Source organism: Cryptomeria japonica, chromosome 3 (genome assembly GCF_030272615.1).
Source record: "Cryptomeria japonica chromosome 3, Sugi_1.0, whole genome shotgun sequence".
Lineage (NCBI taxonomy): Eukaryota > Viridiplantae > Streptophyta > Pinopsida > Cupressales > Cupressaceae > Cryptomeria > Cryptomeria japonica.
In genome coordinates, this window is record NC_081407.1 from 971,742,372 (window position 1) to 971,758,978 (window position 16,607).

A 16,607-nucleotide genomic window follows, 5' to 3' on the forward strand; every position below is an offset into this window, starting at 1 on the left:
ATATTTTATTGATATCCATTTCTTTCTTTGTTAAGGCTATGCTATGTTTTAATTTGCTTACGGAGATTCAAGTGCAAGGTATATAATGTTGCCTTTGAAGTAACAAATCTACAAGTACTTCTTGATCATGGCGACAATGCCCCTTGTATGATTGCTAGGGTTTTACCAAATTTGGCTCCTAGCAAGGGTAATCCCCCCTTGTCGACATAACTACGAAAGTAGTCAAACTAGTTGTGGAGAAGAAGATGTTTACTCATATGCTTCTTAGGCCCTACACATGTCTATTTATGGGTGGTCTCAACCCTCTTGACCTCACTTTGCCTCTCCCTAGACTTGTGAGTTAATTTGTTAGATGATTAGATTTTATCTAGTTTCTTCAACTTACTTTAAATATTTAATTTGCTTGTGATACTTAAGAAGAAAAAAAAAGAAGGTTTGATTTTTGGTTGGAAACTTATCTTAGATGACTCAAACCATACTGAAATAATTAGATGAGAGGGATCCCCTCCACCACCTAATAATATAACTCTTGTTGCTTAACATTTTTGTTTCAATTTTTACTTCGGAATTAAAGCCCAATTAAAAAAATTATAAGTTGATCAACCACAATTACGAAAGTCTATTCATTAGCCGATAGGCTATTATATTACGTGGGCTTTTGCCCATCGGAAATGTCTCACCCTGTCGGACGGGAAATTTGTCAAAAGTTGTCGTCGACGGTAAATATAATTGCATTGGTTGTATTATGTGAGCAGCTGATAAATTAGCAGCTTGTATCTAATTTTCGGGGGTGATAGCAACGAATGGCTGGAGAGATCAATGTATTTTATGCATGGATATAAGTTTTGCTCTGTGTCTTTCTTGTTTAACCTTATTTCATTTACAAATTTTAATGATTGAAATGTTCCATTTGAATAGAAAGTAGGCTACTTTTTAAATGTTTGTTTTTAATAATATATTATTTTTATTACTATTATTTTATATTACATTTTATTCTATTTGTGAAGATCCATTTTTTATTAAACTTTTTTTTACAATAATGATTTTTTTTACAATTATTTATAAATGTTTTAGTTTTGATTTTATAAAATATGTTAGCTTTTTATTTATTTTTATTTTTATGTATTTGCTTCTAAATTTGATTTTTTTAATTTCTTTTTTATTTATTTTTTATTTTTATTTTTATTTTTATATCAGATTTTATTTTATTTGTAAAGATTAATTCAATGTTAAAGTATTTTCAACAAATTTAAATTGTATTGATTTTTTTAATATTTCTTTAATGAGTATTCTAATTTTAATTTTGTATGATATGTGAATTTTATATTTCTTATGTGTTTGTATTAATTTTGTGTCTTTAATATGTTTTCTATTTTTATTTTTATTTTTTATATCATATACTACCTTATTTGTAAAGATGTGTTCTTATTGTAGTAGTATCTTAAGTGATTTTAAATTGTATTGATTTTATATTTTTTAATGTGCTTGTTTTTAAATATGTTTGTCAAATTAATTTTAAGGGATGATTTTCAACCAATAGAAGAAAATGGAATTGGTGTAAGTTAAAAATGATCTTTTATTTTCAAAGTCTTAAAATGCAAACTATTGCAAGGTGTCTAAGTTTCCAGAGTTTATGAAAGAAACTATTCCTAAAATATAATGCATTCATGAATTCTCTCTAAATTAAGTTTATTTACTCTCTATTGAAAATCCGCAATCACCATTTTAAAAGAATTTACTCTAAACATTCTCTCATGAGTTCACTCTAAATTAAGTTAAGTTTTTTTACTCTCTATTGAAAATCCGCAATCATCATTTAAAATAATTTTCTCTAAACATTCTCTCTTGAATTCACTCTAAATTAAGTTTAATTTTATGTATACTAAAAATATAAAGATAAATTTTTAGATTTATGTATAAAATGAATATGTTATATATTATATTTAAGATTACAAGACTTCTAACATATATTACTATCAGCTTTACCATTGTAGCTTCATTTGATACAAGCGCTAGTAAAATATATAATTCGAGAAAATCTATTTTGTTAATTACAATTACCGGCCGTCCGCCGAAAAAAAAACGAAGAAAAAAAACACCAGAGTTAGAAACAATGAACAGACCAAAAAAAAAACATATATTCAAATCTTTTTACTGAAAAAAGACAGACAATAATAGTGCGACAATTTCTTTGCCCGCTTGACTGCAATTCACTTGAATCGAGTCCTATTTGTAATTATTTACAATGGAAACACTTTGTCCTTCTTAGTGAGTGGACCAAGATCGTAATGGCTATTGCTCAGTCTTTCAACATTTTCTCGTAAGAAAATTCATGGCTCAACTACATCTCGTTTTAGTTCAGATAGGAAATCCCTCATTAGGAGCTGCACTAGTGCGGCTGGCTCGAAACGCTCGAGTGAAGAGACGTCTGCCGTTCAGAATAATGTTTTGAAATAATTTCTCATTCATGCAGCTCAGCTATTAAAATTGAGCAAAAACTTATATTTGGGTCAGGTAGGTAGGGTTAACAATGTTGCCTCTGATACGCCTCATTAGAGTGAAAGGGTTACCCATATTGCAGCAGCTTCAGCTGGAGGAGAGATTACTTCGCACCACTTCGCACAACTGGTGCATTATAAATGACGGCACGGATGCTCCCACTATCGTCATGGGCATTTCAGGGTACTTCCATCTTTTGGTCTTTTGCTATATTGAATAATTTTCATATTGAACTTAGAAATTGAGCAATGCAGGAAACCAGAGCAATTGATTGAAGTGGAGCCCGCTTTGCGCGATCGGATTCCTGTAATTAAGCGGTTTAGCGGTGGAGGCACTGTCATCGTTGACGGAGATACAGTTTTCGTGACATTAATTTGCAATCAGGGCGCTGTTCCCACTCTGCAACTTTATCCTCACCCCATCATGGCCTGGACGGAGCAGTTTTATGCCCCTGCCTTTAGAAGAATCCCGGATTTCCGCCTACGAGAACACGGTATTGCATTGGAAAACCCTACACATACGTCGTGGTTTTTGAACTAGAAAATCTTAAATGCCAGTTTGGAATTTTTTTTTTCATTTTAAATTTCTGTTTGATAAATTTTTGCATAGATGGGACTACTATATCATGAAAACCTGAAAATCCTAAAATCTTACTCTAGGAAACCCTATACGCGGGCTCCCAGATGGGAAATATTTTTTTGTTTAGGGCAGTTATGCGTACATGTGACTAGCATAGACTGGCCAAAAACACTTGCTTGTATTGTTTTCCATTTTTTTTCTGGATAACCCGTCGGACAAAAGCTTCTAGTCAGTTTATCAAACGCCTACTATGAAATTCTTCATTCTAAAATTGTGTTTTTTTTGTTTATCCGTCCCGGGCATCTGGTAATTACTAAATGCTCTTAATTTTCTTTAACCTTATGCTGTTATTTTATTTATGTTATGGATGGTTTGAAAATTATAAGATTTGCAAATTTTAACTTTAATTTCTGGCCTATCCCCTTGGGTTCTAATAGCCACGCCAGATTCCCAAAGCATAGATGCTAGACTCCTGTTGAAACTGTTACGTTCATATGGTTTTCTCTTGATATTTTTATGTTTAATTAACATATCTCTGGAAGCTGTTTTCTGCCTGTTTTGGGCACATTTTTTCCCATTTTTTCCCATTCCACATGATATTCAGGGGAAGGTGATAGTAAATTACTAAATGGTTCCACTAGAACATAAGGACACAGAGAACGGATTTCCTGAGCAATCAAAACTGTCTAAAAAAAGTTAAAACACATTTATCAAATTTGAAGAATATGTGGAACCCTCCTATAGCCATGTGCCTTCTTTCAGATCAGATCAACACACTAGGTGTCACTCAATTGCCATGTCAAGCACTCCATGTCATTGCCTTATTCATATCTCTTTTTTGCCATGCCAGTTGTCTTGCTATTCCAAGTTTTTTTTTGAAATTTTTGTTCTAGAACTAGTGGCAGCTACCCTTTTCTAATAAGTAGTTGTGCGAGTGGTTTTCAGTTAGGACTTTATGTGTTTAGAATAAGGCAGCTGAATCTTCAGTTAGGGAGTGGCTGTGCTTGTGTTTCTTTTAATTGAGCTGTGACTGAGTCTGTCAGTGGAAGCAGCCGAGTTTTGGTGTTGGTATCATCAGTTAACACCAGCATTCGAGGGGTTGATTCATCAGTTAACTGCCAATGATCGAGGGAGTGATTTGTGAGTTCAGTGCCACTGATTGGAGGATTGATTACCTATGATTTGGGTGTCCGGGTGCTGGAAGAATAGGAAGTGTTGAGGGAAAAGTTGGAAAAACACTTTTGAGATTTAAAACATTCCACTCTCATTTCCTGGAAAGTGACATTGCTACAGCAGTTGAGTGCCTGGGGATGAAACCCTAAGAGTAGCAAATGGTAAAGTTTGACAGCAGATTTGTACAGAGGGCTGTCAGGATCATCAATGAATTCAGACTTGCAGATTTCAGAGTGCTCAGGGTTATCAAAGGTGGTCAGTTCTGTATGTTGGGTGTGCTCAGTATTTCAATTAGACTAGTAGGTTCAATTCAAATCCATGTATATGACTGAAAATAAACCAAAAAAAATATATTGGTTGCTGAAAAACCCAAAAATAAATATACATATTTGTTGCTGGAAATTTTTTCTCTTTGAGTATTCTAGGTTAGGTTTTCCATGTGTTTTCAGTTATATACTATTTTAATCTATGTGTGAGATTTTGCCAAGATCAAGGGCACAATGAAAAGCATAAAAAAAAGAGACAATAGAATGACAAGAACAAACTGTATTCTCATCAATATGCAAATGATCAACTGGATTAACCAATACAATGAATATAGGCCTGCTTATATAGGCAAGGCCATATGGATGTACGAGCACACAATCATGACATGTGGCTCAATGAGAAACAAGGGTAGGTAAGAAATACTAGGGGTAGGTAGGAGAAATAATATAATATTCCACAAGAGGTGGATGACCCACCAAATGTGGAGTGTAACAGCAAAATAAGACCACAAAAGGTGGAATTTCTCCTACAAGCTCTATCCCTATGTGCACACTTCTCTAAGTGTCTCAAATCCAAACTACGAAGAGATGCATTATCGTAAGTTAACTTAAGTAAAGTGTAATAATATCCATGATGAATATTTATTTACACCAACACCCCCCCTTAAGTGCAACTTAGGGGAATGAAGACTCAAGTCAACAATGCAAGATGGGTCCCGACCGCTAGGCCATGATAGGCACCCATGTACAATATGCAAATGCAAGCAAAACTGTGCAATGCGATCTCTCACAAACAAAGAAAGGGAGAAAACCCAGTGGGAAAAAACTCCCCCCCAAAAGAGAGATGAATGTACAAAATAACTCTCAAAGAAGAAGGACAAAACCTCAAAGAGGAAAAAGTCCCCCCCATAAGAGAGGAAGGAGAAGTCAGCTGACCCCACCTAATGACACATCTCGCACCCCCAAGAGAGATCGCAACTGCTGGAACTTACTCTCGATGAAAGGTTTGGTGAATATGTCTGCAACCTGCTCCGTTGTAGGACAATACAACAAATCAATGACTTGCTCCTGAATCAGCTCTCGGATATAGTGCATATGAATCTCGATGTGTTTGGTCCGCTGGTGCTGGACCGGGTTCTTCGAGATTGCAATAGCACTCTGATTGTCACAATGTAGAACTGTCGGTCGTGGAGTGGTGAACCCAAACTCTGTGAGAATCTGGTAAAGCCAAATGGTCCCAGTCACTGCGTTAACAACTCCTCGATACTCAGCCTCAGTCGAAGAGAGAGCAATAGCATGCTGCTTCTTGCTTTGCCAACAAATGGGGCCTGAACCAAGGTGAAAACTGTAACCTGAAGTAGACTTACGACCATCAAGATTGCCAGCCCAATCGGAGTCTGTGTAACCAACCAAGTGAAGTCCTGTGCCTACTGCATAGTGAAGCCCATAGTGATGTGTACCCTGGATGTAATGAAGGATGCGTTTGGCAGCTTTCTGTAATGTCCCCACTTTAGCAGTTGACCAAGTGTATGTGCATTAGCCTAGCTCTACATAGTCCCGAGGGCTAACAAAGGGTTTAAGGGGGGATCCTGGAATGTTTTGGCCTAGTCATTTCCAGTTTGGGCTAAAACGGAGTTGATTTACTTAGTTTCAGGCATACTTACTATTTTTAGTAAGTCAGCAGGACACAACGGAGGCTAGCTTTGGTGATTGGATTCGATACTCCTCGGCGAGAACTTTCCGACGAGCTATCACTCACGCTATTCGGAGTCCAATTGCTAATATATTTTAATGCCTGAAGTGTTATTAAAGTAACATTTAATTTAATTGTAAAATATTAAAGTGTTACTTTAATATTTATTTTATGGGGATGTGTGCAAATCAAAGGGGCACCCAAGGGAGACATAAGTGAATATTTTAATATGTTTTATATTGCACATCTTTTATCCCACATTGCTCAAGTGAGTTGGGTCGACCCTTGGAGAAAGAATAAAAGGAAGCTTTTGTGGCTTCACTCGGCATGTTGAATATGAGAAAAAATTGATGTGTGAGTTGCAGATCCGTTCTTGGCATTAGGGGACGTCTATCCTCTCTTGTGACATTCTAGACGTCATTCCTTTGGGGTTTGGCCTTTGGAATCCATTGCTATCAGCTTCATTAGCAGGCAGATTGGGTGCATCTCCAGCTACAGGCAGATTTGGTGTTTTGCTCATACCTTCTTCACTTCTTGTCCAATGCTTATGCCATTCTGAAGGGATGATTTTATGAAAATGTTGGACTGATTGAAGACTAATTAATACTGTAGCAACACTGTAGCGCAATACTATTCACGTTACTGTAGCACGACACTATTCACGCCACTGTAGTTCGACACTATTCATGTTACTGTAGCACGACACTATTCATGTTACTGTAGCAGCAAGATGAGAAGTCATTGTTGGAACATTATGTCAAAAATGCTGGAGTATTTAGTGAGTTGAAAAATCTGCTATGTATTTGATTTTATTAATTCTGGAAATAATATCATATCAGCAATAGTTCAATCTTCATGTTGCATATTATTGTAATTTCCTTCTAGTTCATGTTATGTGATTTCAAATCTATGCAAAGACTTAAAAACAAACAAACATTTCATTTCCGAAGCCATAAGGGGGTTTAAACATTAAACGGAGAAATAAGGAGTTGGATGCAAACTGTTTGACTAAATTCCTACCAGCAGTTGGTTTAGTTTTTGGGCATTCTAGGGTGTCCATTACACTTTCCAATGAAGCTCATGTGGTTCCTGCATGAAGTGGGAAACCATGCCAACTGCAAATAAAATATTAGGGCGTGTATGAGTCAAGTAGATGAGACTACCCACAAGCTGACGATACAATGTGGCATCAACTGGTGGAGAAGAACACTCAGCCTCAAGCTTGACTCCTGAAAGAAAGGGAGTCGGGACAGGCTTACAATCAGCCATATGAAAGCGTACAAGTAGATCAAGAGCATACTTAGGCTGCGATAGTGTAATCCCGGAAGGTGACTGTGAAATCTCTATCCCGAGAAAGTAGTGCAAAAGACCCAAGTCAGTCATAGCAAATCTGTCATGCAAAGCAGATTTGACCTTGCTAATGATGGATGTGGTACTCCCTGTAATGATCAAATCATCAACATAGAGCACAAGTATCAAGTGAGAGTCATCCTGTCGCAAAATGTAGACATTTTGATCAGAATGACACCTGGTGAACCCTGCTGAGAGAAGAAAGGAATCCATCTTGGCGTACCAAGCCCTGGGGGCCTGCTTAAGGCCATAGAGAGATTTCCTTAGTCTGCAAACCAAGGAAGTATCCTGGATGAAACCCCGTGGCTACTCCATATACATCTCCTCATCAAGATCACCATGAAGAAAAGAACTCTTCACATCCATCTGATGTACAACCCAACCATAAGCTGCAGCAATAGCAAGTGTCAAGCGAATGGAGTTCATCTTGGCTACGGGTGCAAAGGTCTCAGTATAGTCAACACCTGCAACCTGAGAGAAACCTTTCGCAACAAGCCGAGCCTTATACTTATCCACACTACCATTCGCTGCAAACTTGGTCCGATAGATCCACTTACATCGAACCATCTTTCTCCCCTTAGGGAGATGGACTAAATCCCATGTGTTGTTCCTCATCAAGGAACTATACTCTTCCTCCATAGCGTGGTCCCACTCAGGAACCCTTGATGCTTCCTAAAATGTCTGTGGATCGGAAGCGGTAGCAATGAATGCATGTGGAAGATCTTGATGCTGTGATCGAGTTCTTTGTGTATCTGAAGGATCCCCAACAAGAGATCCCGTTGACTCAGGTGTCTGTCGAGCCCAACAAGGTCTAGGTGGAGGTGGAGAACGAGTCTCCTCAACTGCAAGTGGACCCTGCGGAGGTGTAACCCTATGAGTCGGAGTTGAAGGAGTCTCATCATCTGAATCACTAGCATCACTATCCACAATGGAGGAAGGTGGAGGAGGTAGAGAGGCAAAGCTAGGAGAGCTTTCCTCAAAGTGAACACTCTTCTCAATAAACACCTCATGTGTCTCAGGATCCATCAATCTATATGCCTTAACACCCTCAGGATATCCAACAAATATGCAAGGCCTACTCTGTGGTTCCAATGCCTTGCGTTTTTGCAGAGGTATGCGAGCCCATGTTGGACACCCAAAGACTCTGAAATGTTTGACAATCGGTCTCCTACCAGCCCAAGCCTCAAAAGGAGTAATACGTTGCTAGGCTTTGTGAGGAACTCGATTCTGGATGTGTGTGGCACAATTGATAGCCTCTGCCCAAAAGGCGGGATCAAGAGAATGTGCATGTATCATACAGCTAGCCATTTCTTTGAGAGTTCTATTCTTGCGTTCTGTAACTCCGTTCTTCTGTGGAGTGTATGCAACAAGATGCTGAAGATCAATCCCCTCAAATGTACAAAAATCCTCAAGTCTCTTGTTCACATATTCCCTTCCATTATCTGTACGAAGAATCTTGACCACTTTCCCGGATTGCTTCTCAGTGAAGCGGGAGTAGTCGTCAATGAAGGTGAGGACATAGCAGGCCTTGCTAAATGAAGGTGCTGGAAATGGACCTGCTACATCGCCGTGAACAAGTTGAAGAACTTCCAAAGCTCTCCAAGCTTTCCCCTTATCAAACTTCTCCTCGGGATGCTTGCCCATGGAACAACCTGAACATACACCCTCTGAAAAACTGATTCGAGGTAGACCTGTGACCATGTCTTTAGTGCTGAGCTGCTAAAGATAGCGGTAGTTGAGGTGACCAAACCACTCATGCCATAGCTTACTTTCTGAATTTGAATGAGTAAGCAAGGCTCTAGAAGGAGAACTTGGTACAAAGTGGGAGAATGAATAAAGCCGTGAGTTGTCATTGACTTGTCCCACTGCTACCAAGGCATCATCATCAAGTTCCTTTACCACAACTGAATCAGGTGTAAACTCAACCTTTTTCCCTTTCCCATAGTGAGTGATTTGGTAGATGGAGAGAAGGTTGGTAGACAAGTTAGGAACATAGAGAACATTCTCAAATGTGCCATCATCCATGTCAACTGAACCTTTCCCTTCAACCTCTACTTGTGTATCATCATCTATGTAAATGTGAAGTACCTTAGATGGCTCCAATGAAGAAAACTGCTCTTTTGTAGAACCCATGTGATAAGAGGCACTCGAGTCAAGTATCCACTGCTGTGAAGAACTTGTTGTAGCCACAAATGCTTGCCCTTTTCCCTTAGACTAAGGAAGAGGAAGGAGTTGAATCCTTCTTTGTGTAGGCGAATGGCAAGTTGATGTTGTTTTTCTTGAGAAGATTTGTCAACTCATCAACTTGCTTGGTGTGGCATCGATGCTCATCATGACCATACTTCTTGCAATATGCACAAGTTGGTTTATCCTTCTTAGGCGGAGTCCCCTTCTTGGAAGAGGATGAAAAATTGCCTTGTGATGGAGAGGATGATTGTCCTTTTTCCTGCGGTGGCTTTGACGTAGAGTGCTTCTTCTTGTTGTTGGTGTTAGTTTTCGTGATCAGATTAACAGTAATGAGCAAGAAATAATAATGCACAGTCACAAGAATCAAAGCACACAAATAGAAAGGGCACACAACACAAGTCTACCCTGGGAAAACCTCCCCCTTGGAGGAAAAACCCAGCAACAACAGATCCTCAGATCTGATTATTCATTATGAATAAAATTGCAGTCTTACAACACTTATCTTAGGCTGAATACATGTGCAGATATCTTCAGCTTCAAATGACCTTTTTGTAATCAGCATAACCGTGCCTTCTTCAACATGAACAATAGACTTAAGTTCGCATCAATCAGAGCACAGTCGCATCCATAGATCAGGTATCTTCACACCAAAGGAGAGCAAATATATTTCGCACTGTTATTGCAGATCTGATTCGCATATATAAATAATTGTATCAAGATACATTCTATGTAGCTTTTATATATGAGGATTGGTGCCTTATTGGGTCGGCCCAATAAGACACTTTTTGGCGCTAAAGTCTTTGTACTTTTCCCACGTTATATGTGCAAGATAGGGTCGGCCCTATATCTCACTCCACGATTTATTTAGGTTCAGCCCTATCCTGGGCGCTAATGTAGATGCTACAATCTCACACGTTTGACCTTGCTTAGCCTGTGGAAGAAAAAGTGCCCAACCCTATCCTAATTTGTGCACATAGATAGGGCCCAACCCTATGTGCTCTTTTACATAAATACATTAGATGGAGATAGGGCCTAGCCCTATTTACACGCCTCCTTAATGAAGAAGGTCCCAACCCTATAAGGATTCGGATGATGCCTTAAGGCAATCCGAATCCTTTTTATTTTCCTATCCTAGTTACACACAAAAAAAAACAACAGTTGGAATCTTTGCCTTGACCTCCTTGATTCCCTTGATTAGCCACCAAAGCCTTGGACTTTGAAGACTTGAGAAGCCCTATGTTCAACAACTTAGATTGTTCCAATATCAACATTTCTATGAAAGCATCAAATGAAGGCATAACATAGGAACTCCCCACTGTCAAACGATGAGTTTGGAAGCTAGACACAAATGCTGCATATTCTGGTGTAAGCTTGTCCAACAAGTTGGATATCAACTGAGCATCCTTTTTGTCAATTCCACAATCCTTAAGCTTTGCTTTTAGCTCATTTGCTTTGGTGACATAATCTTGGATTATATCAATACTCTTGGGATCCAAGTTGGTGAGTTCATTGTCAATTTTGTAACCTCTGATTTCATCAACTTGACCATACAATTTCTGAAACATATCCCAAGCATCTTTGATGGTAGTACACTTCTCAATATGAAAGATGAGGTCATCTGATACATACTTGCGCAAAGTTCCAAGAGCCATGCAATTCTTAGTGAGCCATTCTAACTGAGCATTAGGATCAGCCTTAGGATTAGGTGGTGCTGCTATTGTTCCATCTATATAATGCGTGAGACCTTTTTCCATTAATTTGCTCCATACTTTAATTTTCCATGATGCATAATTATGTGGAGTTAAAGGTGGAAATTTATGAGGACTCATTGCAACAAAAATGAAAGAGCACAAGGAAAGAGAGGCACAATCACACAAGACAACCCCCCAAATTCACTCAATCAAAGAACCCCCCCCAAAAGTGATGATTTGACACTTTATACTTAGTGCGTGTACAATGGGCTACTTGTAAAAAATGGCAAAGTGGACTTTTAATTTCAATTTTACAATTGCCTCAATAAGGCCAAAAGAGACTCAAACTACTAGTGCAAGAGATCTAAACTAGGATCCAAACAATTTACAAGTACCAAATAGGCCAAATAAGACCAATATCTGAAAGTACAATTTCCACTTAAAATCTTTGAAATCTGATCATAGAATATGAAAGTAGACGAAAAAACATGCACTTTAAAAAAAAATGGCACCTGAAAAAGATATTGTATGAGCTCAAACGAGGCCTTTGAAGTTGCAAAATTGAGGATTGGACAAGTACAGCTGAGAGAATCCGAAAATTCCGAAAAACCGTACCCCCCGAATTGGGCAAAAAATTCTCCACACCCAAAAATCGATTTTCGCCAAAATAGGTTGAGTTTATACTCGAGTTTTATGGAAACGGTCTCTCGGACGCAATGGTGAGGTCGAAAATGCTCCAAGATGCCTCCAAAAAGCACAGTTCCTCAAATCCGAAAATAGAAGCCTTCCACGATGTCTCCAAAAACCAATCAATGAAGCCCCAATGGCTCTGATACCATGTGAGATTTTGCCAAGATCAAGGGCACAATGAAAAGCATAAAAAAAAGAGACAATAGAATGACAAGAACAAACTGTATTTTCATCAATATGCAAATGATCAACTGGATTAACCAATACAATGAATATAGGCCTGCTTATATAGGCAAGGCCATGCTTATATAGGCAAGGCCATATGGATGTATGAGCACACAATCATGACATGTGGCTCAATGAGAAACAAAGGTAGGTAAGAAATACTAGGGGTAGGTAGGAGAAATAATATAATATTCCACAAGAGGTGGATGACCCACTGAATGTGGAGTGTAACAGCAAAATAAGACCACAAAAGGTGGAATTTCTCCTACAAGCTCTATCCCTATGTGCACACTTCCCTAAGTGTCTCAAATCCAAACTACGAAGAGATGCATTATCCTAAGTTAATTTAAGTAAAGTGTAATAATATCCATGATGAATATTTATTTACACCAACACTATGAGCTATTGGTGTTACATGCACAAGGCCAATTGCAAGCCATAAATGCTTTTGTTCTCTCCTAAATCTTGTTTCTTGAGTTGTCTAGATCATTTTGTGGCCCTTTCTATGTGTAGTAACCCTTAAGAGATTATGGAAGTCTTCCAATAGTACCATACCTTTCAGGGGAAAAACTTAACATTGAGGGCTTAGGGGATGATGTGCACTTAGTGTCTCATTTTCCAATGCCAAAGACATAAAACTTGGACTCAACAATAACTTGGCAGGCCCAAAATTTTAATAAATTCAGGGCTCGGCAAAAACTCGGCGACAAACTCAATAAATTTATAGAACATTTGAAATTACATAATTTTTAAAATACTCTTAAGAAAACACATATATGTTGAATTTGTAGAGCATATTACTGATTTCCATCATATATAAGTCAAAATTTGAGATTACTACATATCATCAACCAAGAAACAAGTACAACCTCTGAATAAATCTGAGTATAATACATATCATAGACCAAAAGACAAGTTCAACTTCTGAATACATATGTTTTGGTATCAAGAATAATTGTAAATCATAAATTTTGTCTACAGCTAAAGCTTAAAAAAGTTTGTTGTTATTGTGTGGGTGTTGCTGAAGTAGATGGTACAACTGAAATATCCTCAATAGGTGCCTCATCCATAGTGGTAGGATCAAGTTGTGCATGTGTGGAAACTGCCTTTGCTGGCTGACCAACCTTGCTTTCTGCCGTTGCCACTTCCACTTCCCATTCAGCTGCTTCCCTCTCCAAATCAGCTAACACATCATCAATCAACAATGGATCCACACCAACATCATCAAGCTCAACAATCCAATCTGAATATGGATCAACGTCATCAAGGTCAAGTGCTTCATGTGAACTCTACCCTTGTACCTTCTTTTCATGCAACCAAAGGTTGTACCTCACATAGACAAGGTCATTCAAGTGCTTTTGAGTCAACCTATTGTGCTTCTTTGTGTGAATGGCCTCAAAAACACTTTAGTTACACTCACAACCAAAAGCACTTCAAGTTTAAGATAAATGTGGATGGCAAGCTGTTGAAGATTAGGCGTTGTGGCACCATAATCTTGCCACCACAAATTTGCAAGGATAACAATGCCATTTATAACTTGGTAAGGATTTTATTATAAACTTAAAATATGAAATAAATGGCAAAATATAATTAAACACGTTTTTTTTTTCACTTGGTTGTAGAGTTTCTCTCCTACAAATGAAAGGATTTGAAGAAAACAATGCTCCTTTGGCCCTCTTATAACTCTGTATCTCATCAAATATGAGGTCTTGAAGGTTAACATCATCAACCAATCTCTCAGTACATGTGTTTAGGCCAACAAGAACCTCTATATCTGCTGTGAAAGTAGGGGAGAAATAAAACTTGGGGTTCAAATAGTAGGCAATAGCATGAATATGTTGGTGGAGTTGTTGGTTCCACTTGCACTCAATTATGCACCATATGGGTTCATATTTGGTCTTGTTTGACCCATATAAATGCCAAATCACCTCTTTGACTTTATACGTGGCTTCATATAGATACTCCATGGGGTTTTGATCTCCATCCACCAACCATAGAACCCTAACCAATGATTTTGACAAAATAAAATTAGTGAATTGTAATATTAGAAAATTAAAAAATAAATAATCAATTTAAGTTTGAAAACTTACATTGATGATCTCCTCCATGATTTTGGAAAATCTATAATCAAAATTGGTCTTAACGACCTTCTCTGCTTCAAGATTCCTACAATAAGGACTCTCTGACCATCTTTCACTTACAAACATGCACTTAAGGTGTGGCAATGTAGCTAATATGCTCTACAAGGTGAAGAAATTAGTAGCAAATTGTGTGACGATCACATGAGAACTTTACCATCAATGTTCTCTCATAAGATTTATGACCCATGAGTGGTTGTAGTTGTACTTTGTGCTATTCCTTTGATTGTCAACCACATTCTTCATCCAACTTAGTTTCCTAATGTCCTCAAGGAGCAAGTCATACATTGCGTAGCACAAGGGCTCCAAAATAATGTTGGGAGCCTCGCCTATAGAAGTTTACTAGTTGCCTCATATGCGACTGCATTTTCAATCACAATTTGAATGACATTTTGCACTCCCACTTCCATCACCGCCTCATCCAACATTTTGCACAAGGTCCTTGCATTTTTTATTTCATTGGAGGCATCAATTGATTTAAAAGTTATGTCCCCTTGAATTAGTACTTAAAACAATTTCTTTAATCTAATCAGCAACAATTAACCAAATCTAATTATCTAATGGCAAGAAGAGACACAAAAGCAAACAACCATAACACCAGATTTATGTGTAAAACCCAACAAGGGAAAAACCATGGTGAGAAAGTTACTTGGATCTACTGTCCAAATCCAGCCTCACAATAGTAAAAACAGGATTACAACTTCGTTTTAGGGCTACAACCCAAGGAAGCAACTACTCCTTGAATTACAACTTTGTTTTAGAGTAACATCTCGAGGAAGCAACAACTCCCTGAAATACAGTTTTTGGTACAGAAGAGATGACTGATATTGATGGCTTTATTCCATAGATCAATCAACAATTATTTCTATTTTGCATCTTTGGTTGCCTTCGGCTCACAGCCTTTAGCATTTACACCTGCTCATTATGAATACTCACACACTTTCACCAATCTTGATCTTCTCTCTCTGTATATATATATCCTCCGTAGGCTTCCAAAGATCAACTAGGCCAGCATCAAGATAACGCATGGATGAGACACATTAATTTTACCAGTCGGCCATATGGTAAATCCTCCACAAGTATTCAAAACATCAATTAGGTCAGTTGTAAAGAAAATGTGTAGTCCACTGCCAGTCAACCAGAAAACAAACATGTCAAGAGAGATAACATGTTGCAGTGCAAGGCAAGATTCAGGTGGGCCCACAATCATCTCATTGCAACCTCTCAAAGTGGTGTACACACTAGGAAATATGACGCAAGCATGAAAACTGTCTTGTTGGCCCATTCACCATTAGTCACCCAAGGAAAACAATACTGAACAGCTTGCGGTATTGAAAACATGGAGAAACTTCATGCACATCAAGCCTTGAGCACTTTTGAGACACGCGAAGAGTCCGCACAGACTCATACAGTTGAAATACATATCCTTTTATGTGCAAGTACATGATCACATGTATAGGTGAAGACGAAGCATACCCGTCGACTGTATCATCTTGATACTTTGAAAAACTGAACTTGCGGTACACCAAATCATTTGGAACTAGAATTGAACATGCCTTTGACATCTCTGATCATGTCCTCAATGAAAGATACCAACTACTAATTTGGACAGCTGATTGGTTTTGCTTGACTGAATTCTTTGACCAGCGAATAGTAGTTTTAGGTTTGAATGAGGTTTTTTGGTTTTAATGCGTTTTTGAGGGGGTTTGAGTGATGCACAATGGAAGTAAATTGCAAAGAGAAACTAAACTAATACTAAAAATTGAAATCAGACTTCTGATTCTTATTACAGCAATACAATATGTCAAAGAATAACAATTTATTTCACTTAGAGTGCAAATTTGCATACCAGGTGTCTTGAGCCTGGTTGAGCCTCCTTATTTAACTGAAATTCAATATATGCTGAAGTAGGAGCTTCCTTAATGTGATAACAGCTCCAATTGACTTTATTGACCCTAGAATGAATTACTAAAAACAATTGAAGAGGAATTGTGCAGACCCAGATGGAATTCTAACTCCTTGCTAGGTGTGGCCCTCCAGGAATGAAGAATTTCCCAGTATTATTGAATGTGCTGATCACATAAGACCTTATTTCTGCAGAATAACTTCTAATTTG

General features: G+C 38.0%; 1 protein-coding gene across 2 annotated transcripts in view; it reads left to right on the top strand.

Annotated features, from left to right (window-relative positions):
- Nucleotides 1-2,126: 2,126 nt before the first annotated feature.
- Nucleotides 2,127-16,607, top strand: part of LOC131035594 (uncharacterized) — a 115,833-nt gene continuing 101,352 nt past the window's right edge. For both annotated transcript variants that reach the window (XM_057967328.2, XM_057967327.2), the window contains exons 1-2: nucleotides 2,127-2,682; nucleotides 2,754-2,992. In XM_057967328.2, coding sequence (XP_057823311.1) covers nucleotides 2,531-2,682; nucleotides 2,754-2,992 — 391 coding nt within the window. In that variant the 5' untranslated portion in view covers nucleotides 2,127-2,530. The remainder of the gene's footprint in view (nucleotides 2,683-2,753; nucleotides 2,993-16,607) is intronic.